Source organism: Corvus brachyrhynchos, unplaced genomic scaffold, assembly GCF_000691975.1.
Source record: "Corvus brachyrhynchos isolate BGI_N302 unplaced genomic scaffold, ASM69197v1 scaffold70, whole genome shotgun sequence".
NCBI classification, from domain to species: domain Eukaryota; kingdom Metazoa; phylum Chordata; class Aves; order Passeriformes; family Corvidae; genus Corvus; species Corvus brachyrhynchos.
Genome location: NW_008236217.1, coordinates 2065683 through 2091944, shown reverse-complemented (window position 1 = coordinate 2091944; position 26262 = coordinate 2065683). Strand labels below are relative to the sequence as shown.

Genomic DNA, 26262 nt, shown 5'->3' with positions numbered 1-26262 from the left:
AACAATGAGGTCTGTGAATATAACAGCTTATGATCTTCTGAACTGTACAATGAGTACATAAATCACAAAATGCTAATTTTGATGAGAGGAGTGGTCACTCATATAAATTACTGCAACTGCTGCTACTATGAAATTTTCTTTTCCTTTTTTTACAATGAAATTAATCTTTTTGCTTGATGCTGTATGAAACTAGTTTGGAGAAACTGTATCTACATATAATCTTGAATAAAAGCTAAGAGTCTTTGAACAAATAAGATTTATTCTTATTCTTATTCACACCTTTCCATTCAAAGCAGCAACTCAGCCTCAACAAGGGAAAACTGAGTCTAGTAACTCTTCAATGTCTGATGAATAGTTAAATTCATCCTTGAGCCAACTGGTCCAGTCTGGGAGAGTAAAGCACTATCAACTGAAGAGAAAGATCACATTAGAGACCATTTAGGGAGACCAGACATACTCAAATCATTGTGACCAAACAGGACCCATGTTGAGGCTCCTGCTTACCACCTTTAAAAGTTCATAGTGAGTAGTTACAGTCACCTTTAAAAAGGAGCAAGAGGGTCTGGGAAGCCATAGAACAGTCACCATAAATCTTAGTTCCCAGGGAGATTAAGGAACAAATTCTCATGGAAGACATTTCCAGGCACATGAAGGACAAATAGATGCTTGGAAACTGCCTGCACAGACTTAAAAAATGCAAATCATGCATGACCAATCCAGTTGTTTTCTACAGTGATGTGACTGGCTTTACGGATGAGGAAGGAGCAATGAATGTCACCCACTTGTACTTTAGTAATGCTTTTCACACAGTCTCCCATAGTGTATCTGTGTAGCTAAACTGAAAAGACATGCTTTGGACATGCAAATTACAAGGTGGATGGAAACTGGCTAGACAGTTGGCCTTAATGGACTGTGATCAGTAATACAAATTACAATTAGTGGCCAGTTACTAAAATGTTTATCAGCATTTGATAGTGGAGCTGTTACTGTTTAATAGGGTTTTATATTATCTAAATGATGGAATGGAGTGCATCCCCAACAAGTTGATGTCCGTGACCAAGCTCAAAGAGAATATATTGTTCATGTATTGGAGGTTAGGACTGCAGATGGGTGCACCAGGTGAAGGGGAATAACCAGCAGGCTTTTGAAAAATCAGGAATATGTGCACGGGGCAGACATGGAAATACATAATCCTTGCACTTTTAACAAAGCAGGCAAGGGCAAAGCCATACAAGCAGAGTTCTACAGCTGTAGGGTGTCTGTGCTTCACCTCCCACTCTCCCCTTCCCCTGGAGGCAGCTACTGCTGAGCTGTCACAGGTGAGCTTCATGTGAAGCAAATCCTAAACCATCTGAAGTTTTCAACCTGACACTTTAAAACAAACTCCCATTTTTACAATCCAAGAAAATGGACTGAAAAAGCCTTATGAAGACCAACACAGACCTGCATGTAGAACAGAACAAGCTCATACAACAGCACAGTCTGGGGACCAACTGTCTCAGGAGCATCTCTGGGGAAAAGCACTGGGTACCCTGTGAGCACAGGCTGCCCAGCAGCCAGCAGAACCTCCCAGCAGAGAGGAAGGGCAATTGCACTCTGGCCAAGAGTATTCTGGCAGCTCAGGAGAACACTATGCCTTTCTGTTTGGTACTTTTGAGGCCATGTAAGAAGCAGCGTCCAGTTTTGGACAGAGTGGGACAAGGCCAACAGACAACTATGAAGACAATTAGAGGGCTGGAGAACATAAAAGATGAAGAAAGGCTAAAAGAAATGGGCTTTTGCAGCTGGAGAAGAGCAGATTAAAGGAGGAAAAAGCTGCTGGATCTCACGAGTGATGGGAGGTTGTAGAGAAAGGAGAAACAGTCTCTTCTCAAAGGTACAAAGTGAAAGAATAAGATGCAACCATCAGAACATGCAGCCTCTCAGTGAGGGGAATCCAACACAAACAGGTTGCCAGGAGAATTAGAGACAGTAAAAAAGCTAAAGGGACAGCTAAAAGGAAACAGGTTTTGAGCAACCTATTCAGAACCTATATTTAAAGGGAGCTTTAAAGTGGGAAATAGACTGGATGGCCTCCAGAAATTTCTTCCAATTGAATTCATGCCATAATCCCAAATTTTAAATAGCAATTGATTGATTAATTTCCCCTTAGAGATTGTCTGGATTAAAAAATATTTTGCTAGCATTTCGGAGCTAGTTTGATACATTTTTGAAATGACATATTTATAGACGTGAGTAAAGAAGTTTTTTGCAAAATGTCTTTCACTAAGAAGTTATCCATACTCTCAGAATTAATAGAAAGAATGAAGTCATCTCTACATAAATGACAGTCTTATTTCTCAAATCAAGTTTAAATTAGGTTTCCAGTAGTCTTTCAAAAATCTATCAATGAAGTGTGTAGGTGGTTACAATCCATCTCCCAATGGAAGGAAAATGAGCAGCAGCACATTACAACTTTTTTTGGAAGGAACACCTGGAATCAAAGAGGCACAGACATTAAATTATTTGCTCATGCTCTCCAACTCCATTCCTTTCCCAGTCTGAGCATTCTATCTCCATGGATAAATAATGTACCTTACGGACTTCCCAGTGTTAAATTAAAACTTTGAGCCTGGATGGGCAATTTTATCAAGTGGAACTGGAGTTCACAAAGACTGAGAGCAGGAGAGAAAGAGAAGTTCAGAGGTCAAACACTTCCAATAACATAAAACTCCCCACAGCTGCATAATTCAGGCTTTGACATAAGGTAAACTCCTCAGCTGGAAGTCTAGAGCTGTCCATTTTGATGTAAATCTAGAAAAGGGTATTACACAGTTACTAGATTTCTTGGCTGCAGTACTATTGAGCAGAATAATGCAAGTGTCTGCAGAATATACCTACTAATTTCTTGTACAACATGAAAGACAGAAAACCAAATACACTATTTATATGCATTAAAAATAAAATAGATAAACCAGTTTCAGAAAAGGAAAGTAAGGAAGCTGAAGTAAATTGAAGAATAGCATGGCTACTAATCTTCTGGGATTTGGGGAAAACATTTTTAATTAAAAGCATCATCTTTTTTTTAATTTCAAAAAGTACAAACTCATTGAGCTTGTTTAAATGTATTTATGTTGGTTTAAAAGAATCAGCCGGGGAGAAAAGAAGAAAATAAGTGCTATTTTCTAGCTGAGATCTAGAGGGATGTTACAATATTTTTCATTTTTTACTTTTTCATTTTGAGGAATAGTTGTCAATTTTTCTTCAAACACAAAGGTCTTACTTGTACAATACTGAGTTAATACCAATAGCTTTCTAAGCCTGTACACTTCTTTTAGGACATTTTTGCAGTCCCATATCAGCAGATAGACACAGTAACATTAAATGGTTGCAAGCATCCCTCAAATAAAAAGCATGGTAATAGTAAACAAGTCTCGAGGAATTATGAGGATAATTGCACAAAGGGAAAAGGACAAATCAATGATTATCAAAACCATGAGATAAAACAATATATTCTAGCTTTTACAAATCTCAGCTGAAAACTGAGATGATATATTCAATAAACATAACATATTTTATATCAGTTGTGTTGGATTTGATTTTAACAATAGTTACAAAGCTTATAAATATGCAGTATAAAACTACAACTCATTTCAGAAAACACTGAATCCCTAATCTCATATTTCTTGAAGGGGAATGGAATAATTAGTGCTACACATGCCAGGGTGTTTCTTCCATGCATCTTAAAACAGAAATAAAACTGGTATGCTGACAAGTGCCAATTATAAGACTGTGAACAAAATCAAATATTCAGAAAGCTATTTCTTTTTCATATATATTTTCTTAAAGGCAAAGAAAATCTGTGGCAGTATGTACAAGTAACCTTTGTTTGCTAAAGTTTTAATTCATCCTCCTGCAAAGATTTTGGTAAAATTAAACTGCACAACTAAATCTACAAATCAATGAAAAATCAGCTAGGAGAGCTCACTGTCATGGAAGAACATCACGCAGACCCAGTATGAACATAAATGTCAATTTTTTTTATATGGAAGTTCAGGCCAGCAGCAACACATGTTGGTGCCCAACACAAAATGTCTGGATTATTTCCTCTACCCACAAGAAGTTTTGCTTAGGTGAGAACTGTATTCAATTGAAATTAATGTGGAGATTCCTTATGTGCATGATACCTTAAGATGGTAGATGTTAAAAATTAAGATTTTTGTTTCATTATCTTGTTGGCCCTGACTTGCTGCATCATAAGAGCCATTAAATACAGATTTCCCTCACGTAACATCTGTTACAGCTCTATAAAAAGATAATGCACAACAGGCCATGGCTTACATATCACTGGAAAGGTGAGAAGGTAGCAATTTTTTACTGGATATTAAATATATCACACCATATTTATTTTTGAAGAACTCTACCTAGGGAACAATTAGTTGCAATTCAAGTTTCCTAGTATTAAACTAGGTGGGATAAAACTCTGAGAAACTATGATACTATTTCAGAACAGAAGTTAATTAAAACTAATTACATTCACATCAATTTTCCAGAAAGGTCATTAGGTTTGTTTATAATATATTATTTAAAGTGGCTTTGAGTATCCATCTGCATTTTCTTTTTATAATTTCTCTGACAAGATTTTTCTTCACAGAAGTGTTCTGCACTTCAGCATTTGTAACTCATCCAAGATCAAAGCACTTCACAAACAAGTTCTCTTTCATTTGGCTCAATTCTTGTCCTCCCCCCTCCACCTATCCTGCCACCACCTTTGTCTATTGACAGTCTTCCTTTCATTTTCGTGTGTGCCAATCTTTTCTTCTCTCTGCCCCTCAAAAAATATGCCACCCTTTTGTTACAAGTTTCCCCTCATTCTCTTGAACTCTGACTTCATCAACACTTTTTATATACTTTACAACCTGTCCAGCTTGAAATCCATTTTGAACCTGTGGATTTGCTGCCTGTTCCTTGCTTAGCTGTGGGTCTTCGTATTCCTCTTCCATCACAGATCCAAATTCTTCTCTTCCTTGCCTTTTAAATACAGGTTTTTTACAGTTAATATGTTCTCAGTGTCTATTGTATTGTGCCCAGCACTGATGTGGATCCTCTTTTGAGTCCCTTTTAAAGGGTTACAGCAGGAAGGAGTAACAGTACAGTGCTTATTTCCTGATGTTCAAATATAGTTAGAAAGCAGAGGAAGTATGACTTCAAGAAGAACAAAAAGAATTGGTCTGGAACAGTTTTTTAAAAACAAAAGCAGACTTTTTTTTCCTTTTCTTTTAATAAAAGCTGTAATTCATAATACAGAAAGGACAGAGACAGGTATTTTGGGGTTCTCCCACAAAACCAGGGATTTCATACTCATTGCACAAGCCAGTACTGAATGCAAACTATCAAAGCTGATCACAGAGTGGAAATAGTTTATCTGAATAATGATTCAAGCCAAGATAATTACTCTGCTGACAAGAGTATGCTGGCATTTTTGCAGACTGATCATATCCTAAAAGAAAGGAGTATAAGGCTAGGAGAAATGCATAAAACATCCTTCTTTAAGCTGGAAAACTAAATAACATCAGAAGCTCTCTATTTAAGGAGCATGTACATGTGCATACAATATGAAAGGCCTCAAGACACACTTGAAGACAGTCGAATCTAGAAGAGTTGGAAGCCTCAATAATAAAACGTTCCCTTTTGGAGTCACCTTTTAGGAAACAATTATTTCCACTCTGTGTATCAGTATTTCCAATGCATTTACTGGATATAAATGACATCTTTTTCTCCTGCTGATCAAGAAAGTTTGGGTTGGAGAAGTTAGCTTACATGCTATTTTATATGACCTCTCATAAAATCACTTAACGAACTCACACAGGTATTGCACAACCACACATAACCCACTTCTTTGCCCTGAGAGAGCAAAAATAACAGGTTTAATTTTAATAAAGAGTTTCAGGATCCTCTGGAATACCTAAGTCTCTCTATAGAGAAGAAGGAAAACAAAAACTAATCTTTACTAAACAATTTAAATCTAACGCATGGATATGTCAGAACAGTTTAGAAAAATTTACCTTTTCCATAGAAGAACTTGCGGTAATAATATGCTCCAAGATCAATGTGCTCTATGATGTAACGCTTCACTTTCTCTCTGTGAATGGACTGGTTTTCTCTTGGTACTTCCAGTACTGAAACACCAGCATTTGTGCAATGGGAACTCAGAGAGGACTCAAAAGAACAACTTTCACCTGAAGAAAAAGATGCTGAATTTGCCCTAGAAAGTGCAATCCGTCTATCTCCTTCCCCACCAGTTTCATTCCTGAAGTAAGGGCAACTCAATACTAAATCATTGCTTTTCCCATCACCCTCATCAGCATCTAAATTCTCTTTTGAATTGAGGTCCTCTTTGCTTCCCAAAGGAGATTCACAGTTTCCAGTCTGGCCTGCGGGCATCTGAGTTTGTGACGCAGCTGAAGCCCCAGTAGTTATATTTTTTCTTTTTCCTACATTTACTCTGGTAGCCATTGCTTCATTTATGTTAAACAAAACGCTCTGAACATCATAATGTGCAAAACATTTCTGACAGTTCCAAGAACGAACGTTTCTGTCAAGCCTATCATCCAGGTCTGACGAAAACTTAAAGGTTTCGTGCTCACTTTTAACAGCTCGCAGTTTTCTAAACAGGGATGTTTCTACTGCTTCTGATTTAAGTCTCCTCTTGAAAGATTTCTCCCTGTCTCGACCAATAAGTAGGGCACTATCCATATAATCCAGCCCAGAAATCCTGACAAATTCTCCTCTGGAAATCTGTGCAGCAGCATGTAGACTTGGAGAAACTGTGGGATCACAGTGGAAAAACTCAGAAAATCCAAAAGGAGCAAGGGTTTTATGTTCAAAATTTTCCACTCTGTATCCTCTCAGCATTGCAAAAAAATTTTCTCCAGACAAGCCTTGTCTATCAATTGAAGAAGTACTGCCATATTCTCTGTGAAGAGCTGCTCCAGTATTTGGGTTAACAGCATTTTGGTCTAACACATCTTCAGCATCAATATCACTTATTGTCACATCACTGTTGCTTCGTTGCCTTATGGGATGAAGTCCTCTTTGAGGTGAATGAACAAAAAGGTCTCCAATTGAATACTTTCCCTCTGTAAATTCCAGTTCTAGCTCTTCTTGCTGTTCATCGCTTTGGTCATTTTGTCCATTTGGAAGTACTGAGCCAACACCTTCATAAGTGGCTGGAGGTCTGTTTTCCCACGCAGCTTTACTCAGTTCCTTAGAGCAATCCTTTTTAGGAGGCCACTCAGATACCCTTGCTCGAACACCCATTTTAGGCACGGCTGGTGTACCATTTGTTTGATTATTTTCAGCTTTGCTAGAGGCATTTGAAGAAACAGGAGGACCCATGCTACCGTTCAAGGCTTTAAGTTTTCTAGCGAAATAATCATCAGATTGCATGCTTCTCGAAGACTCCCTGAACTTGGAGGAAGTTCTGCTAACCTTGTGCTTATCTTCTTGCAAAGACCTTTGATCACTCATATCCAGTCAGTGGGAGGGGAACCACTACTATTGCATAAATTTACTGTTACATTTGTTATTACATTGTCTTTTATGGGCCAATAAACTGCAATATAAAAATACAGTCACAGTCTTCCCACAGGGGCAGGCAGGGACCTCAGTGTACCATTTTTGCAAGACTTCTGTCAGATTAATCTCAAAACATTTCCTTCAGTTCCGATGCATTCAGTTCAGTATTAATCCAGACAAATTTCTTAAATCTGTTCATAAGGAAAAAAAAATAAAAAGAAAGTGTATTAAAATATTTGTAGTTAATAACAGTAAGTTTCCACTGTTGCTTGTATATATATAAAACACCCCATGAAACTGGATGGACCTAAAGTGACTTGCTCTGTATCATTTTCTATCCTTGGACTCCTTAAAACCCAGCAAATGTAACAGTTCCAGTTTTTCATGTGATTCCACAGGATGTGATCAGCTTGAACCTGCATCTCTCATGGCCTCCCCAATACATGCACAAGCAGAATAGCCACAGACAATTCTCTATGCATTCCCTGCAATACTGTCAGCAACTTAGATACCTATTCTCTGTCTGATCACTGGGGTTTGTTTATGTAATATCTAAGATGTTTTTTTCCAAGCTTTCCTGAAAATGGTAAATGCGCACAGGAGCGCTGGGCAAGACTGGTAGGTAAAATATATGGAGCAGATAGCACATTCTGCAGAGAAATGTGTTTTGCCCCATTTAAAAGAACATTTAAAAGTAATTGTTCCACTATGATTAATTCAGTGAATTAATGTATTTCATTTCCTTCCCCCTCTCTTCCCAAAGGGAGGTTTACTTACATTCCTTTCTTTGGAGTGCAAACTATTACTTAGCTGTGTAAAAGAGTTACAGTTGTTTCTGTTATATTATATTCCTCTGGTTGCAAACTAGACTGTTAACTCAGTTATTGTGATAAAGAACCTGTCTGTTTTCTTCTGTAAATAAGAAAAGATAGTAGCTCTATTGATAAGCCTCAATTTTATTACAAAATTGGAACTGTTAGGATATAAAATACTCTTCAATTGTCTTAAGAATGACCATGACTCATGCTGTGAAGATTCATTTGCAGGCAGAGCCCATCCATTAATCCATTCATAAAAGCAGACTAAAACAAGAGACAAGACAGAATGTTGTGCACTTCTTCTTCAGATTTTATTCCTCAAACAAAAATGCCAACATAATGAACTTTTAAAATGCTGCAAATAAGGATAATATGCCTTTACCAGAAACTAAAAAGAAGTCAGGTTACATTAGCTTGAAATATAAATTCTCTCTTGATTTCAATGAAGATATGAGGGGGTAAGAGGAGTTCAGAAGATGAGTGTTTTTTCTCCTATATTTAATGTGATAAAAATTCCTTGGAGGATGGGGAGGAAGGATGAGGGCCAAAGGAATAATATAAATTAAAATATGACACCTTATTTCTTTCTGCTTGTCAGAAATCAACAAAAATTGTGTTTGATGCAGCAAACTTTAGAAGACTTCTGCAGTAACGAGGCAACAAACACAAGTTAGACTTCAGCACTCTCATAATGGCTATGGTTTCTATGTGACTGGTAGTAGAAATTGCTGACAATAACAATGTATCACTGCAGCTTACTTTTACTCCATACAAATTCCTTGACAGCCAATGAAGACAATTAAAAACAAAGTCTTGGGTTCCTTACAGGAGTCCAAAAGATTATCTAAACAACTGACATGTTCAGAGAAAAAGCATTTGAAATGTGGCAAGTAGGATTTTTAAACACTGACTTATGAAAATACGACACAAAAAAAAATATTGGTCAAAGAATCATAGAATAGTTTGGGTTGCAAGGGACCTTAAAGATCATCTACTTCCAACTCCCCTGGCGTGGACAGGGACACCCACCAGACCAGGTTGCTCAGAGCCACATCCAACCTGGCCTTGAACATTTTCCAGGGATGGGGGATCCACAGCTTCCCTGAGCAACCTGTTCCAGAGTCTCACCACCCTCATATCAAAGAATTTCTTCCTAATATCTAATCTCTTTTAGTTTCAGACAGTTAATCCTCATCCAGTCACTACATGCCCTGTAAAAAGTTCCTTTCCAGCTCTCTTGTAGGCCCTTTTTAGGTATTGGAAGGCCAGAATTAGGTTTCCTTGGAGCCACCTCTTCTCCAGGCAGAACAACCGAACTCTCTCAGCCTTTCCTCACAGGACATGTTCCACTCCTCTGATAATCTTCATGGCCTCCTCTGGACCTACTCCAACACGTCAGTGTCCTTCCTGTGCTGGGACCCCAGAGCTGGCTGCAGTGTTCCAGGTGGGGGCTCACCAGAGCAGAGCAGAGGGGCAGAATCCCCTCCCTCACCCTGCTGGCCACGCTGCTTTGGATGCAGCCCAGGATGTGCTTGGCTTTCTGAGCTGCAAGCACTCATTGCTGGCTCATGTCCAGCTTTTCATTCACCAATAACCCAAAGCCTTTCTTTGCAGGACTGCTCTCAGATCTGTCAATATGCTCAACATTTTTGGAGCACAAGTAATATTGCAAAGTTTGAGTACCAGGAAGTTCTGTGCGAATTAACATGAACAGCTGGCAGCTCTTTAATCATCTCTTAGACTGTTCTTTATACAATCATAGAAGTGGAAGAAACCTTTGCTAAATACACACTCTGAAGGAAAACTAAACTATTCCAGAATCATCTTTTCTGTTTCTGACAGAATATAGAAGAGAGCAGAGTAAGTTTAATTTCAAGTACTGGGATAGATATCTAACTTCTTATTAAAGGTTAATTCAATTTTCTTTGAAATTATGGTGAATTACATTTTCTAGCCTTCCTGCCCTTTCCTACATAAAAAGCATTCATAGAAGTCATTAGTTTATGCATTTTTAAGTAAAAATTAATCTCTTAAAAATAGGAAAAAAAATATATATAAGGTAAGAAAAGGCTATCTTGCAAGAATTCCATTTTTCTCTTGTGTCAGCCCTTTTGCTATCATAAGCATTTGTGCAAAAGTAGTGAATTGGACCAGGACCATAATGAAAGTTGAAATGAAACTGGAGGCGAGGTGGTGGGAGGCAGAAGGAAAGAGCAACAGATGGACACTGGCACCCTACTTATTTTCAATCCAAATCCACAATGTGACTTACTGTTTGGCCTCACAAACATCTGTATTTGTGGAAGGCAGCAGAGAGCCTGAAGGCCACGGGAAAGCAAGGCATTTTTTTCCCTCTGGTGGCGGTGGTAGCTTAAATACTTGATGAAGTATGGCCTGAGTGTTCTAACAGAGGTACATTGCAAAAGACAGTACTTAAATAGAGAATTTGTTTTCTTTACAGTGCAAAGCTGGTGTGACAGAACTAAAGAAACACCTATTTGGAAAGGTAGATCGATATTTTATTGGGAATAGCAATGTTTGAAGAAGTGATGCAATATATTTAAGAGATATTGTTTATTTTTTTTTCCTAATCTGAAATCGGCCTAATTGAAAAAAAATCTCCCTGTTTTTAACATGATTGACCCTTTCTGTAAATTTCTGTAACTCAGTACAACAGCATGTTCTGGCTGACAGCTGACTTATGCTGATGGATAGCATTTAGTCTCATTTAGTCTCATTTATCTGTTGTTAAGGATTTTCTCTCTCCACAGTAAGAGTTTACCAACTCACAAATACTGCACTGATGTTGATACTATTTATTATAAACCAATATTTTTTGTTGAATTTAATAAACTATTACTTCCACAAAGAACGCTGTCAATATGACCATGAGTACTCTTCTCTTCAGACCTGTACAGCTCTTTTGGTCAAGTTCTTGACTTCCCTCTCTTTTCATCTTACCCTAGCACTGAAGAATGGAATCAGTGACAGATAAGGTCAAAAAAGAAAAGCTGGATGCCTACCCTGCTGTTGTGCTCCTGCCAACCCTTCCCACCAAGACTGCTGGATGTTATGCAAATAACTTAAGTTCCTTCCACACAGCTACAAAGACTTCCTTCTGAGCTCAATACAGCAGCTGGTTTGTTAGCTACAGTTACAGTTCCTTAACGTGGAACGATTCCAAGTTTCCTGGGGACCTGGATATGTGCCCACAAGTGTTCCTGTGCCAGTAGCGGAGCAATGAATAAGAACTGTGCTATTGGACTACCCTGTCAAAAGGAGGCTGTTTGGTAACGCTGCCTCATGTCAGCCTTGATAGATGGAAATGAATTATTTAAGAAGTCGCTCTGTGATCATTTTGTTGATCAAGACTTTGGAAATCTGCCCCTATTATTATGTAATGCTATCATCCTAAAAAGAATGCATAATTTGGATGAAAGCATTAATCTCTACTATTTATCAAGATGACAATTCTATACACCATGACTCTCAAGCTCTACTAATCTTAAAAAAACGGGAAGTGCAATTTGATAAAACAGGAGTATAGGCACTAATAATATGCCAAAAGCTGAAGATCAGACATTTAATTTGCATTCAATTGGTTCTACACAGCATTTTCTGTGTCTCCCTCCAGTTAGTTTCCAGTCTTCAAAGAAAAACATAGTGGGGTACTAGTGTTATGTATTTGGCCAGTACAGCAGAGCAGCAGCTACACAATGGCCACTTCATGGGAATCTAAAGTTTGCAAGAAAATTCTGCGCATGCTTTCAAGTGCAATGAAAAAGAAGAGTGCAAAGGACAAATGAACACGATTTCTAAGCTGCCTATATTTTTACAGTTTCTAGAACAGATAACTCACTGAACAAATCTGTCACGAGGTATTATTTCCTAAAACTAAGATTGCCACCAGACAAAGAAGAAGTTATTTTTGAAAAATGACAAAATAATGGAAAAAAGTTTTTTATTTAAAGTTCAAACTTGTTTGTTTATTTTTAAAAACAGATTACATTAGCAAGCATTCTTAGATTTACATATTTTAATATATCTATTAACAGCACCTATTTCTTAATGATTTCTTAATATTGTTAATGGTTCCTAAAAGAACTATCCAATTTTCAGAACAAAGTGACAGCTATGTCTGGTTTTCGAGCAATGCTATTTGTGTGTTCAAGTCAGAGAATTCTGATCACACTAAACTGTGATATCATATCATGTGACAGTTAATTATGATGTCACACAGGAGAATTATTACTGCAGACAGTAGTATGAAAAAGAAAAATTAGTTCTTCATAGTTTTGCCTTTTTTTCATGCAAATGTCTTTAGAAAACGATGATATTTAAGCATAATTGTCTTTAAATAAAATATTTCTTTCAAAGTTTTCCATAGGGCTCAGTGAATATTAGAGAATAACACTAAACTATAATTGAGCCACTTATTCAGATTGCAGCTGTGGAAAATGGATTGGAAATAATACAATGAACAAATTATGAGCAGAGCTTATGAAAAAAAGTGGTTCAAATTGTTATACATCAAATTTAAAACTAAAGCTATAACTACTACAGTATAAATGGTTACTTCACATATGCATATTTCAGACACTTGATTAACATGCAGACATAGAAAAGAGGCAGAAGAATGATGAGAAGACCCTCATTTGACAAATGGAAATACAGATGAGCTGCTGTGTAGTGAATATGTGTTGCACATTTCCCTAGCTATGCTGTATTTCTTTACATTTATAGTCTCTGCGAGAGAAAAGTCAGAGTAGAAACTGAGAAAATCCTTTATTGAAATAATGTAGTTACAGAAATGTATCCACAAACAATCACGGGGAGTGGGAGGGAAGGAGCTATAGCTAAGAGTGACAACAGCCTACATGATTCTCAGTGTTGGTATAAGACCATCACTTTTCTTATCAAAACAGTGGAATTGCGCTAGTTTTGAACTGGTTCAAGATTTTGGGTAAAAAAGAAATACAAATAAAAAACCATACTCTGTTCTTCAAACGTGGTTCCCCTCTCCAACAAAGAAAATGGCAGATGCATATAAATATTGAGACAGAGATGCAACAGAACTTTAAATTCCACATCTGTTTGGTGCTGTTCAATGAAAGCTGTCTTACTTTTAAGGGAGAGACCTCTCCAACCATAACTGTCCTCCTCCACTAACAGGCTGAGAAAAATCTGACCACCTAGAGAAATAATTGTGTAAGATGTAGCAGTAAGTAGACCCATTAAAAATGCTAGACTTGTTTATCTTATGGTCAAGATTCCCCACCTGTCATGTTGGCATTTCCAGAGAAAATATTTTAATAAATCTTACCTTCCAACTGCTAAATACAAAACTCAATACTATGTGTCAGCTTGGTTAGTTCTAAACATACTGCATCCATTCAGAGAAAAAGCCATTACAAAAGATACACTTTCTTAGGTGTAACTCATTATACCAAAGAATATCTACAAAGTTCCAGCAGCTTCCCTTTAGCTTATCTTCTATTAGTTTTCCTGAACGTTTGGTCCTACACATTTTATCTCAATGCATGCTTTGTTGAGTTAGAAAACACTGCTTAAGTTTTTCATCAAGCAACCGAGGTTATCTCTCAGTGAACGACAGTGAGAGCTATTATTTATACAGAACTATTACTGACCATAGCTTTACTGTTATTGATTTTAAACTTCCTGTTAGAAATCACCTTCTGTTACTAAAAAATACATTTAGATAAATTTGTGACTGTTTCGGCACTGCGTTTTCTTAGAATATTAATACCAATATTCTATTGCTCCATTAACGCAAGATTTGACAGAGATGCATTAAGGCTAATTCGATTTCCAGAACCAACTGGATACCCTCCTATTCTTACAGCTGTTATGCACAGTTCAACTAAGAAAATGGAAATGAAGCTGTATCTTATTCAGGTTGAACCATGTAAAGTACCAGAGTTTAAACAATAGCAAAACTGCCACTGACAAACACACTGAGTATCTTTCATTTGCATTCTTCCAATTCAGTTCAGTTACTTTTAACTGAAATTATGAAACTTAAAATACAGTAAAGCCTACAACATAATTAATGAAGTATAAAGGAAATTGAAACTTAAAATACAGTAAAGCCTACAACATAACTTAATTAATGAAGTATAAAGGAAACATTTTAACAGGAAGTCCTAGACCAAAGAATTGTTCCAGGAAAGGGTTGAAAAGAAGCACTGACCACGAATTATTCCAGGGGTAGGGGATAGGCAGGAGGAAGGCACCAAATTCCCCATAAATTATTATTATTGTTAACCAATACCATTTTTTGGGCAGTCTTTAACAATTGCAAATAGAAGTTATATACACATCAGTCAAACTCTGATATCAATGAAAATTTTAAAAAAACCCACATAGCCCAAACTCTCTTTGTTTCCTTTCATTCTTTCCATTCAAGAACCTAGGTGTCAAAGGGCAGGAATAACAAAAAAAGAACCCTACTTAATAAGTATTAAATAATCTGGTTTCTACTTGGATACTAAAAAGACATTCAGAATGTAATTTACATAGTATGTCAGACTGGATGATTCTAAGACATTTCCCTGCTTTCAAGAATTTAGAAGTACTTATGCCTGCTCCTCCAACATTTCACAGTAATTACAATTTCCTCAAAAATAGATTTATCCTTAAAATACTGATGAAGCAGAATTTTAATTCTAGTTTCATCTTTGAGAATGAAGAGTCTTCACATAATGATACAGGAATGTCATAAACAAGATTCATACAAACAAATATCAGTCAGCAGATAAACACAAATAAACTTTGCATAATACTTTATATATTCAGTGTAGTTCAAGATCTTAGAAAGAAGGGACCAAAAATCTGTTTGCACGACATGTACTTTTCCTCAGCCAGTAGAACCTATTCAATAAAGGAGTTCACATTAGACAAAGCATGAATTATTCTGAAAGGGTAAAGATGACTCATTTTCAGTTATAATACAGAAACACTGCATTGAAGCAAGTTCCACTCAAAAGCAACCAAAAAAAAAGTAATTTTCAGTGGTCTTCTCAAGCAAGCTGGACAACATCTGAAACCTCAGTAGAAACAGTACTGTCTACAGGCTCAGAAATTATCAAAAGTCCACTGATTCTTGAATTGGCCCTTCCTGCTTGAATGCATGTATTCTCATTTAAATTGCATAATCCACAAGGCAGGGACTGCTCCTGTGTCCTGTTGGAACAGTGTCCTCATACGATGACTCCACTGTACAGGATGCGAAATACTATGATAATCCACTTGGTAAACAACAAGTGGACCAAGCCACTGTCAGAGGCAAAGCTTAGAAAGATAAAGACAGGACTCGTGCAGCCTGCTCGCATTATTCGAAGACAATGAAAAGGAAAACTAATTGTATGTGCATTGGGAGAACACTGAAAGAGAAATACAGCACCTGTAAACTGACTGGCAGAAGAGTGTGCAGAAAGGAGCATATTCATATTTGTATGTTGAGAAGGGAGCATACATGTGCTCCATTTCAAAACAAACTTTTTACCTTCAAGTTTTTAATAAACATTTACAGATACTACAAATGCTGTCTTTTATGCAGTTCTTATAAAATACTGGCAGAAACAAAAAGCAACTCAGCAATTTAGAAGAGTACTGCATTACTTTAAAACAAAGAAAAGAACATATTCTACCTTTTCCCAGACTTAGTCACATCAGAAATTATTTCTTCTAACTCTAGATCAGCAGACAAAATGATTATTGAAATTCCAATTGAAAAGCATTCTGGCCAAGAGCAGGCATAGAGAAAACCAGAGGGAAAAACCCATAAGAAGCAACCCACTTAATATTAAGAAATGTCTTGTCCATTCCATGAAAAAAAAAAAAAAAAGAAAAATCGCACTAAGAAGTTTTGTCCTTAAAATATATAACGAATTGCTACAGATGGAATGATGGGATTGAAAAATTTGAAGTAGTTGTATGACATCATTACCTTAATTATCAATCTTCAAAATTTAAAACTTCATGGATACACACAGATTTCTAACTGAAAAATATGCTCAGATAAATTTCTGACTGAATGCACTAGCACTGTGTTTTCTACAGAAATTATCTGACACTTTTGGGATATGTATGTAAGGCTGTTCCCACACAGTGCATACAACTGCTTTTGATTATTCCGAAAAACAGTAGGAATACTAGAGTTGGCACCTCCTTACCTATCTGAAGAAATGGATTTTAATTAAAAGTTGATAGGAAAGTAGGGATGTGCTAACATTTTGACTGTTACTTCAGATTCTGAGGTAGAAATTTGGAAGCAGGTTTAGAAGCTGCACTGAGGTTGAATAAGGAGTCAAGTACTGCAGAAGGAGATATCGTTCAGAAAGAGAGAACAAGATTGCAAGCTTTGGCTTTTCAAAGTCAGTATGTCACAAAAATTCATGAGGCAATTCCACTTTTCATAAGTCTAGTACAGTAAGGCCCAAATTAGAGCTTTTTCAGCCACTCAGTGAAAAGATGAAACAATACATCCATTAAACAGCCGAGGCCGCCCATTCCACGAAGGAGGTTTCAGATGCTGACACTACTTTAGAAAGCTTTTCAAATGTACAAAGCCAATTTTAGCCAGAACAAGAAAGTTCTTTTACATATTTCCATCATAACTGCGTTTCACAGTAAAAATGCTCTTCAGGCAGGAGCACGGATTAAGCCTGCCACGTTCACATTGGTGGTGTCAGACCTGAGCACTCGCTGGGATGCCATGGTATGGCCTTACAAGCCCATACATTGGGCTTACCTCCAGAGATCACCAAACCCCTCCAAACAGCAAACCACTTACAATACTAATGCTACTTCTACCAGAAATACTCTCTCCAATGCGTACAGCTTTTAAAGGCATCTAATTTTTTGAAGTAGGAAGAAAGAGCCTCCCAAAAGCAAAGGCACACTCAGTACATCCATCAACAAATGAGACAGTCAAAGAGGGTGCATAGATTTTGGTCACAGGTACAGAACAGCTTGAAAACTCACTATTTCATTCCAAAAATCTTCTGTTTTGACACATTACCATCAATAAGACTTTCATTACCCAATGGGAACCGGCATTCAAAAGGCATTTTAGCGGTATAAAGTGTAAGGACTTAAAATAAGTGATAAAAGGTTAAACTGTCATTCTGCTCATGCTCATGAGAAATGTGTATGTCATCCAACAGGTTTCCATATACTTACTTGCATCAGACCTTGCTGCCTCCACCAGATTTTTACATTTAAACCACATGTAGAAAAATATATATTTTACAGATAATCTTTCAAATATCCATCAGCTGTATAAAACTTTCAGTACCTTGGAATATATGGATATGACACTAATACTCAGTGCCTACAAAATTACAATGTTTTGTTAAATATACTATTTTATCTAATTTCCTGTTGCACATAGAAATTTGAGCAAAAACTGCAATGATTAAAATAAGATTTGAGAAACTTTTCTAAACACATTTTGTTTACCTATGTCCTCATATTTCCCCCCAAATATCAAAGATATGTCCATGTTCTTTGTGAGTTTTCCTGCAATAACACTATGATGATACTCAAGTTTGTCTACCAAGGGACTTCAATTTCTGTTGGAATCTTTCTATTAGAAAGGGTCACACAAAGCTAACACCAGTCTTTCTAACACGTTGCAACATCTGGGCCAAGAGGGGATCAGAAAGCAGATAAATGCAATTTTAGAAGCTCAGGTTAGTTCATTTCTAGAGGAAAAAAAGGGCTTGAGTCCACTTCATTGCTAAAGCAAAGGAGAATTTGAACAACCTCTCCCATTGCAAAAGTTCACAGCAACAAAAAACATCCAAAACCACTGCCTGTGACAACTCAAAACATTCTAGTGTTCTAGATAAGAGATCTTAACTGTTCACCAAGAAGAAAGCACAGAAGCACATTCTACAGAAAAAAAGAGAAACAAAGCTAATATTTATCTTTCTTATGTTTTCAAGAAAGTAAAACAGGAAGTAGGTTTTCTGTCATGTCATTTGGCAGTAGAGTGGCCCTGATATCACAGTTCTGAATTATTTTTAGTATTAATGAAGGAAGTGGTTAATTAAAAGTAAAATAAGTTTTAAAGAAAAGGAAACGTGAGCATGAGTCTTTATTGTTTTTTATGGAAACTGTTTTAGTTTGACCTTGATTCTTTATCAACTGGCAGGAATTGTGAGGTAGCATAAACTGATAATATTACTGGCCAGTTTTTGGAACCTTAGCTTCAAGGTGACTGAGGATCTGCAGTTTCAGATATCAGCAAGTAATTTCTCAGGTACTTCTGCATCACTGTAGAGCTATAAAGCGTCACTTCACATCACTGATCAAGACCTTTTCTAAAAGGTATAATTTGAGAACAGAGATTTCACTTTTTTCTATCCTTCCCCTCTGAAACAAAAGAGCAGGAGTTCCATATAGAACGAAAACACATGGAAATCTATGGTGGCCATAATGCTCTTGATTCATATAGTCTGTCTACTCAAAAACAAATTTGTCCTTAATTTTACACTGTAAATTTGGAAAACAGACTTAGTAATATTAAAAATACACAAAAATATTTTGGCAGTTACCAAATAACTTGGTAACTTGTGTCCACATGACATTTCCAAGCACATGCAGTTTGGCCTGGAACACCTGGCACTGAACAATACAGCTTGGGCAAACAAGTGCCTCTCTGAGACAGCCACCCTCTAGGCTGGTTGTTCCACAGCTTTGTAGAGTAACAGTTCTTTTTCCAGTGAGTAAAATCTTTTTACATAATTCTAGATATAAACAGAAGAACAGTAGCTGGAGTGAGGGAGTTGTTAGCAGAATATTGTTCTTCATTTTTCATCAGTCCACTCAAATTTGGCACAACTTGATAGCAATAAAATGTCACTGCCATCTGTTCAGTGATCATTTGATATCCTATCTAGGAACAAATTGCTGTTAAGCTAAAAAGCTTGTGCTCAATGAGACTTAAGAGGGCTATAATTGAATATAATTTCGTTAAAGCTTTATGTCAACTTTATGGAACACCTTCTTCTGCTTCTCCCTCAAATTCAAAGAACAACAAACAACAGAACACAAAAACAACCAAACCCACCCCAGACAATAAGATAGTGTAATCATTGATCTATAGTTTTGCTTTAGTCTACTAAGTTAAAGCGCATGTCTGAGAACTTTCGGGAGCTGTCCTGCTGAGGAAATATGCTACATATTTTCATTTTAAACAGAAAACACCCCAAACCTGTCTTCAAAAACACAGTGTGGAAACACATCTTTCAAGTATTCTGACTCAGAGAGGCAAGATCTCATTTTTCTAGATTGGAAAGAAGACTCCTTATTGTATTTATGCATTTTCCAGACAAAGTCATCATCATGACTGGGGTTAGGAATGCAGATTTAATATTGTATTCCTTCATGTTAGAGACACATTAGAGAAAATATCTATAAGCCTTTCTTGATTCTTAGCTGCAAGCCACCATAAGGATGACATCATCTCTCTAATTTTACTGCTTTATGATAAAGAGCTAAAAGGCAAAAATTTTTGAAAATTAAGTCTTGCTTTAAGGTGAATTACTGAAATGTTCAATAATCAGTAATTTACCTTTAAATAGGTATCTGAGCACACTAAGAAATAGCACTATTAGGAACCATGAAAAACATAACCGTGGTCCACTTTTGGGAAGCATGGGGAATGTTAATTTTAAATTCATATTCATCTGGAATGAATTGCTTTTATAGGGCCAATTTTGTTTTAACTTTTGCTTTTAAAATTCTGATTACATAACGCCCCATCCAATAAATCAGACACTGAATTTTATATTTGATTTATCAAGTTCTGCTCCTTATGTAAATGAAAACGTTCAAATAGGAGGGTATAATTAACTGATCCAAAGTGTTCACACACAGGCATAGTAATGCAGTGTAGGCATTGTAAAAAATCTGCCTCTGAATTTCATTATTGGCTTCGATTTAGCACAAAGTTTGGGTCAGCCAACAAACTGTATATCATTTATACAGACCACACATTTCTGGAACTGTGTTTTTACTTGCTGTCAGTGCATATCTCCCTCTTTTTTGCAACATATTTGCATGATAGAAACTACAGATTTATTTTGAAATCCAAATTTAGAAAGGAACAATCACATTTGCTATGTTTCTGACTCTTAGAAAGCTCATATTAGATTAACACCCACAGATTATTTTTCCACAAAACACAGATCATTATCAAATAAATATTATTTTCTTTATAACCTAATAACCTTTATGACTGACTGCATATTTGTCAACAAATTATGAATTGCTCACAAAAGGTCACAGCTATTCATGTCAACATTATGTATGACCCTTTAAGAAAAATATCCTTACCTATGGCAATTCATAATGTGACTAATTTTAAATAATATTCTACAGAATCTGCTCAGCTAGCTTTTCTAAACTCAATGAATGTACATGAGGATAAAAAAACTGCCAAGTCTTGAGCAAAAAAACCCAATGCCAAAGTCTCATTAATTGCTATTTCAGCACGTAGCACCATTAACCAGGCTGTGCCCATTTCACTGGGAAGATTTTTTAATGCATATTTATATTTCAGAACCAAATAGTATGGGTATAGTTCTCTTTCCATTCAAGGATAGTGTACATCTACATGCCATGTTTGGCGCATAACACCAGGAATTCTTTGCCTCTCATAATGTGGTTCCCACCCATATTTATTCCAGTGTGTTCCTTCACTTCCTCTTTTCTCTATTTCCAATACACTAGGTGCCATATATTCACCAAATCATACCCAATTCATGCAATATTTTCCATCTCAATCCATATGTTTATCATCCTCCACTCAAGGAGCACAAACCAGACAAGTGAATATGTGTCAGGCTCATGACACCCTTTGGTGTGGAATGAGAGTGCTCACAGACAACCTTCATTCAGGCATAGCTGGGCAGAATGAGAACAGGCCAATAAGGTAAACTGTGATGCTAGGCGAAGTTAGGATGGTAATGGTCGTCATCAACCATTTATTTAATTTGCAGGCACTTACAGAGATGGCAAAAGCCAGCAGCTTAGCTAATCACCAGCCAAAAGCTTCCACTCTATCTTCTTTCTGTTTTTCACCCAAATCAATTGGTTTCTGCTCACTGACTCCTAAAACCATCCAGAAAAAAATCAGAATTAAACCAAACACTTGTTCAAAATAGTCTGTTGTCAAGGAGTGGTCTGTTTGGTCCTGGCAAGTTCAGACTCCTAAACCATCATGAAAGGAAAAGAAACATCCTATATCATTGTCTTCATCCAAGCCCATTTCTTCCTCTTTTATAAATATCCTTTTCCTTGTCCTTTCCAAGGTCTGCTAGTCTGACAAAAGTCCAGCTTTCCAACACACCATTTAAGTTCATCTGACTTTAAAAGCACATCTTTGCTGTAGCCTTCTTATCTAGAAATACTTCAGGGTTTATTGAATTCTGCCATTTTACTATTCATTCCCTCTCTGAATGTTTTGTCCTTTTTGATATCACTATTGCTCCTCTACTGTCACTTCCTTTATCTCAATATTTTTCCTTCTCCTTAGTATCTTCCCAAAGTATCATCAGTCCTTTCTTTTCTCCCAAGACACATCTCTTTGGTATCCAAGTCAGTCAGCTGAGACACTGTACAACAGTACTAGTATCAGTTACCTCGGTTTCCTTTATCCTTCCCAGGAGACTAGGAAAGCTATGGGATTTCTCTTTAAATGTTCACTGTGCTCTATGACTATTTAGATGCTTCTTTTCCTCTGAATAAGAAGGGTCTGTACCTACGCTCAACAGTTAATACCATGTGTTACTCTTAGGTGATAATCCATTCCTCCACCTCCTGTCAAAACCAAGGCAAAACAAATATGTACTTCAATATGTTCTTAAAGTCAGCAAATTATCTAGCTCAAACAATAGCCTAGAGAAGATTCCAATGAACAAAACCCTTCAGAGAATACTCTGTCATCAACCCTGTCAATTACAAAAATAAGTAAACAAATAAGATCCTAAAGATCACAAATTATTTTAGTATTGATAAACTAAGACAAGATGATAAAAAGGGAGACAGAATACATAGTAGCCTTTGTGGTACTATATAATACTTTTTAAAACTAGAATTATTTTTTAATAGTCTTTTTCATTTTTCAGCTATTATTCTTAGAAGAAATATAACAAATGTATAACCTTTGCTTTAAAAAAAGCTAATAATTAAATACCCTCATAAACTCGTTAAAGCTACTTGAAGGTGTTAATATTTGAGTTTAAACACAGGCTGCTACTTAGAAACTTCAAAGATACATATCAAAGCCATGAAATAACTCAAACAAAGGGAACATGTACGAGGAAAAACAACCCCAAAACACTTGTATCAAGAATAACAAATACCTGCTCTTGACTGATGTATTTCAATAATGCCAGAACTCATCTTGAAGCTAAAATGAAAATGGCAGATTATTTTGCCACATCCTCCTTGAAAACTGTGTGACCATTTTCCCTTGGATTACAGGGGCTTCATGCTGTTCCCCATCTATGTCTTCAAGCTTCTCTCTGTTCTTCAGGGTACCCGAAGAACAACTGGTCTTGCTATTAAAGAGTGAGGCAAAGAAGGCATTAAGTACCTCAGCTTTTTCCTCATCCTTCATCACTGTGTTTCCCCCTACTCCAGAGGCTGGAGAAAGCATCTTAATGTAAGAGTTCTTTTTACATTTGGTTCTCAAACAAGTTATAACTCTAGGGAGCATTTGCTGAATCTCTTAATTTTAAATAAATTTTAATAAATCTAGTTTTTCGAGCAGATATCAGCAACATTTGTAACGAAGTTAGAAAAAAGCACGTTATTAAACACACAAAAATTGAATTCAATTTGCTGATGTACAATTAATTGTTCCTACACACACAATAACTCTCCACATTCGAATGAGAAAGGATTCAATGCATGATGCAAACTGCTTTGCACATAAAAAAAAAGTTGGGTGAAACTACTATAGTAGCATACTGTGCTTAAGCTAAACAAGACAGGCATTATTTCCATTGAACTCCACAGAACCCCAGAGACAGTGTGAAGTAACTGGGATAAGAGTACACATTAAAATAAAAATTCTGAGTCCACTGGAGAAAAGCAGCTTTGTGGAAACTGTTGAACGAAGTTACAAATACAGAAAAAATTATCCAATATTGCTACACAGTACAACACAGTCAGCATCTCCCTAGCCTGAAATACTCAGAGAAGGATACAAATTTGAGTTTGATTCGTTTTGTTACTGTTTGGGTCAGGTTTTGTGTTGGGTCTTTTTGTTTGTGGGTTGGTTGGTTTGCTTTTTTGGGGGGGAGGGGCATTTGACTTTCATTTTTAGAAAAAAGGTTATTTTATTAATTAAACATGAGTACAGTCTGTTCAGTATACAGCTTGCCTTCTAAGTAACATTTTTAACTATGCATTCCTGTTTTGTTGCAATATCATCTAGATTCCCACAAGAAATAAGCTCTAACATCTCTATTTAACATAGGAAAGTAAATTAAATCTTAGTGCAAAAATATCTACTAAATGGAACCTCAGCAATCTATGTGCCAGTGAAATACTGAAACTATGGAGCAACTGGCTAGTATGAAGTGGGAAGGCATCTAGACAAAAGTTTGCATCCTCCACCCTCACCAAATACAGGAACACTTAGAAACTAAATTATTCACGAAATAGGAAAACCAAAAAATCTTCACAGCTCTAGCTATAATCAACATCTAATAATTACAGACAAGACAACAGAAGCAGATCCTGAGTCTGGGCAATGGACATGTAGGACGCACTTTACTGGAAATCTTTGCTTCCAGAGACGGAATGAATACCACTTGACAGACCACATATATGATCAAATGAAAGATTTTTTTAAACATGAATCAGTATCAAAACCAGATGTCTTCTGATTCAATTAATGAGCAGATTTCATAACAGTTGAATAAAGAAGGTAGCATGTTACAGAATAAAGCAAGTATGAATGATACACTACAGAGATACATCCATAGAATACATGTGGACGCCTCTGTCCTGGTTTTGTAAAGACAGTTTTTATAAGGTGACACAAACTAAAAGTGCTTAAAAAACCCCCAACCACTCACCCCCAATCCATTATACAGACAGCCTTCACAGAAGGTATGGGATACCACTAAGGCCTTTTTTCCAGAGCCTGTGTCTTTCCAGTGCTATGAGACAAGATAATTTGACAACATTCCATAATTTAAACATAAATAGAGAAACATCTGTTTACACTGTACTAAGCTCTGCTTCTGCTACCTAGAGAAGACAAGTAAAAAAGGGATTTTAGTAAAATCTTCACTGACCAGCATACGAAACATAGTTGGGCAGTTTCTGGGCTGAATACTTAAGGAAACACACCATGTAAAAAGGACAGAGCATCAGGGTGGTAACAACTGAATCTAAGAAACGGGGGTTACTGTTTGCATGCAAATCAGCATGCTTATCAAGGATTGAAAGGAGACAGGAAGTATATTCCAGTCCCAGCTAACACTTAGAAGTCAGTAAGAGTAATTTAAAAAACTAAATCTGTCAGTTAGAAAACCTAAGCTATATGTTAATATTTGAGGCACAGAGCTGGAAGAAGGTGGGGAAAACCTCCTCTCCACCTCATCACCCATCCATTGATCTTATGGCCAGCACTGAGGGGTTAGTATGAGAAACTGATTTTTATCTCAAAAGAAAGCTAAACAAACAAATAAACAAACAAATAAATAATGCAACCCAGTTTAGTCAAGATTTTTTCACGCAGCACTACAGTAAAAGATGAAAAAAAAAAAAAACCAAAATAATTTCAAATCAGCCAGAGGAGCGGAGCATTAAGACTACATCACCCACTTCACCTTGATATTCACAAAGAAAAGAGATTAGAGACCAAGAAACCCGAAGCTTTCAACAATGAAACAATTGCTTTAGAACACAGTTCTAGAAGCTATGCACACAACCTCATAGTACACACACACACCTAAAACAATGGAGAACTCTATTTTAGTTTCCTGTGTGAACTTAACACCAAAAAAATACAAGGGCAACAGGAATACAAACATGGAGGTTCAAGGCAAAAATCATCTTCATTAAACACACTTGTCAACTACAATATAATTTCAGTATGCAGTTTGTCAATTTTTATATTTTTACAATTACTTCTTTAAAGAGATACTCTGCTAAAACCCCCCAAAAAAATCAATTAAAAAATAAACTCCATTTTAACTTTTTGGCTACACAAAATGTCATTCCAACAACTCCTGATAGTGGTAATAATCCTATGATAGAGCAAATTTCCTTCCTACTTCATCCAGTAATACCATACTACATTAATTTGAAATCTATCATGTTTGCAAACACTAACTCAGTTGAGAAAAACAAAGTATTTCAATTATTTTTTTCTAGTTGAAGAACACTGTTTCTAAGCCAAACTGTATCAAATGCAAAGTAAGAGAGAACCTTAGTTTACCTTACTAAATCTAAAAGTACTGTAAATTCCAGCTGCCCTAGAGACAAAGTTAGTTGAAATGCATTCAGCTGTCATATAATCCACACTCTTCCTCCTGCTTAGACAAAGCTACCAACTGCCAAATGTTATCTAATAATTAGCATATGTAAAGCAAAAGGGCTGGACTATACCCTCAGTTTATCTGTACTTAGAAAATAGTTTTGACTTAAACCTGCAGCCCACTCCAACCTTCAAAATTCTAAAAAGAAGGCTTGCCAAAGAGAAAAAAACAGGCAAAAAAAACCCCCAAAGAAATCAATTTACAGGTGTATTCTAAATTCCAAAATTATGCAGGAAGAAATTTCTAAACATTCTCTTCTTAAAAAAAAAAAAAAAAATCCCACTTTAGGAAAAGAT

General features: G+C 36.4%; 1 protein-coding gene across 6 annotated transcripts in view; it reads right to left on the bottom strand.

Moving 5' to 3' along the window:
* SIPA1L2 (signal induced proliferation associated 1 like 2) overlaps positions 1-26262 on the bottom strand; it is a 99422-nt gene that overhangs the window by 66969 nt on the left and 6191 nt on the right. For all 6 annotated transcript variants that reach the window (XM_017745328.1, XM_017745331.1, XM_017745346.1 and 3 more), the window contains exon 2: positions 6045-7748. In XM_017745328.1, the coding sequence (XP_017600817.1) occupies positions 6045-7509 (1465 nt within the window). In that variant the 5' untranslated portion in view covers positions 7510-7748. The remainder of the gene's footprint in view (positions 1-6044; positions 7749-26262) is intronic.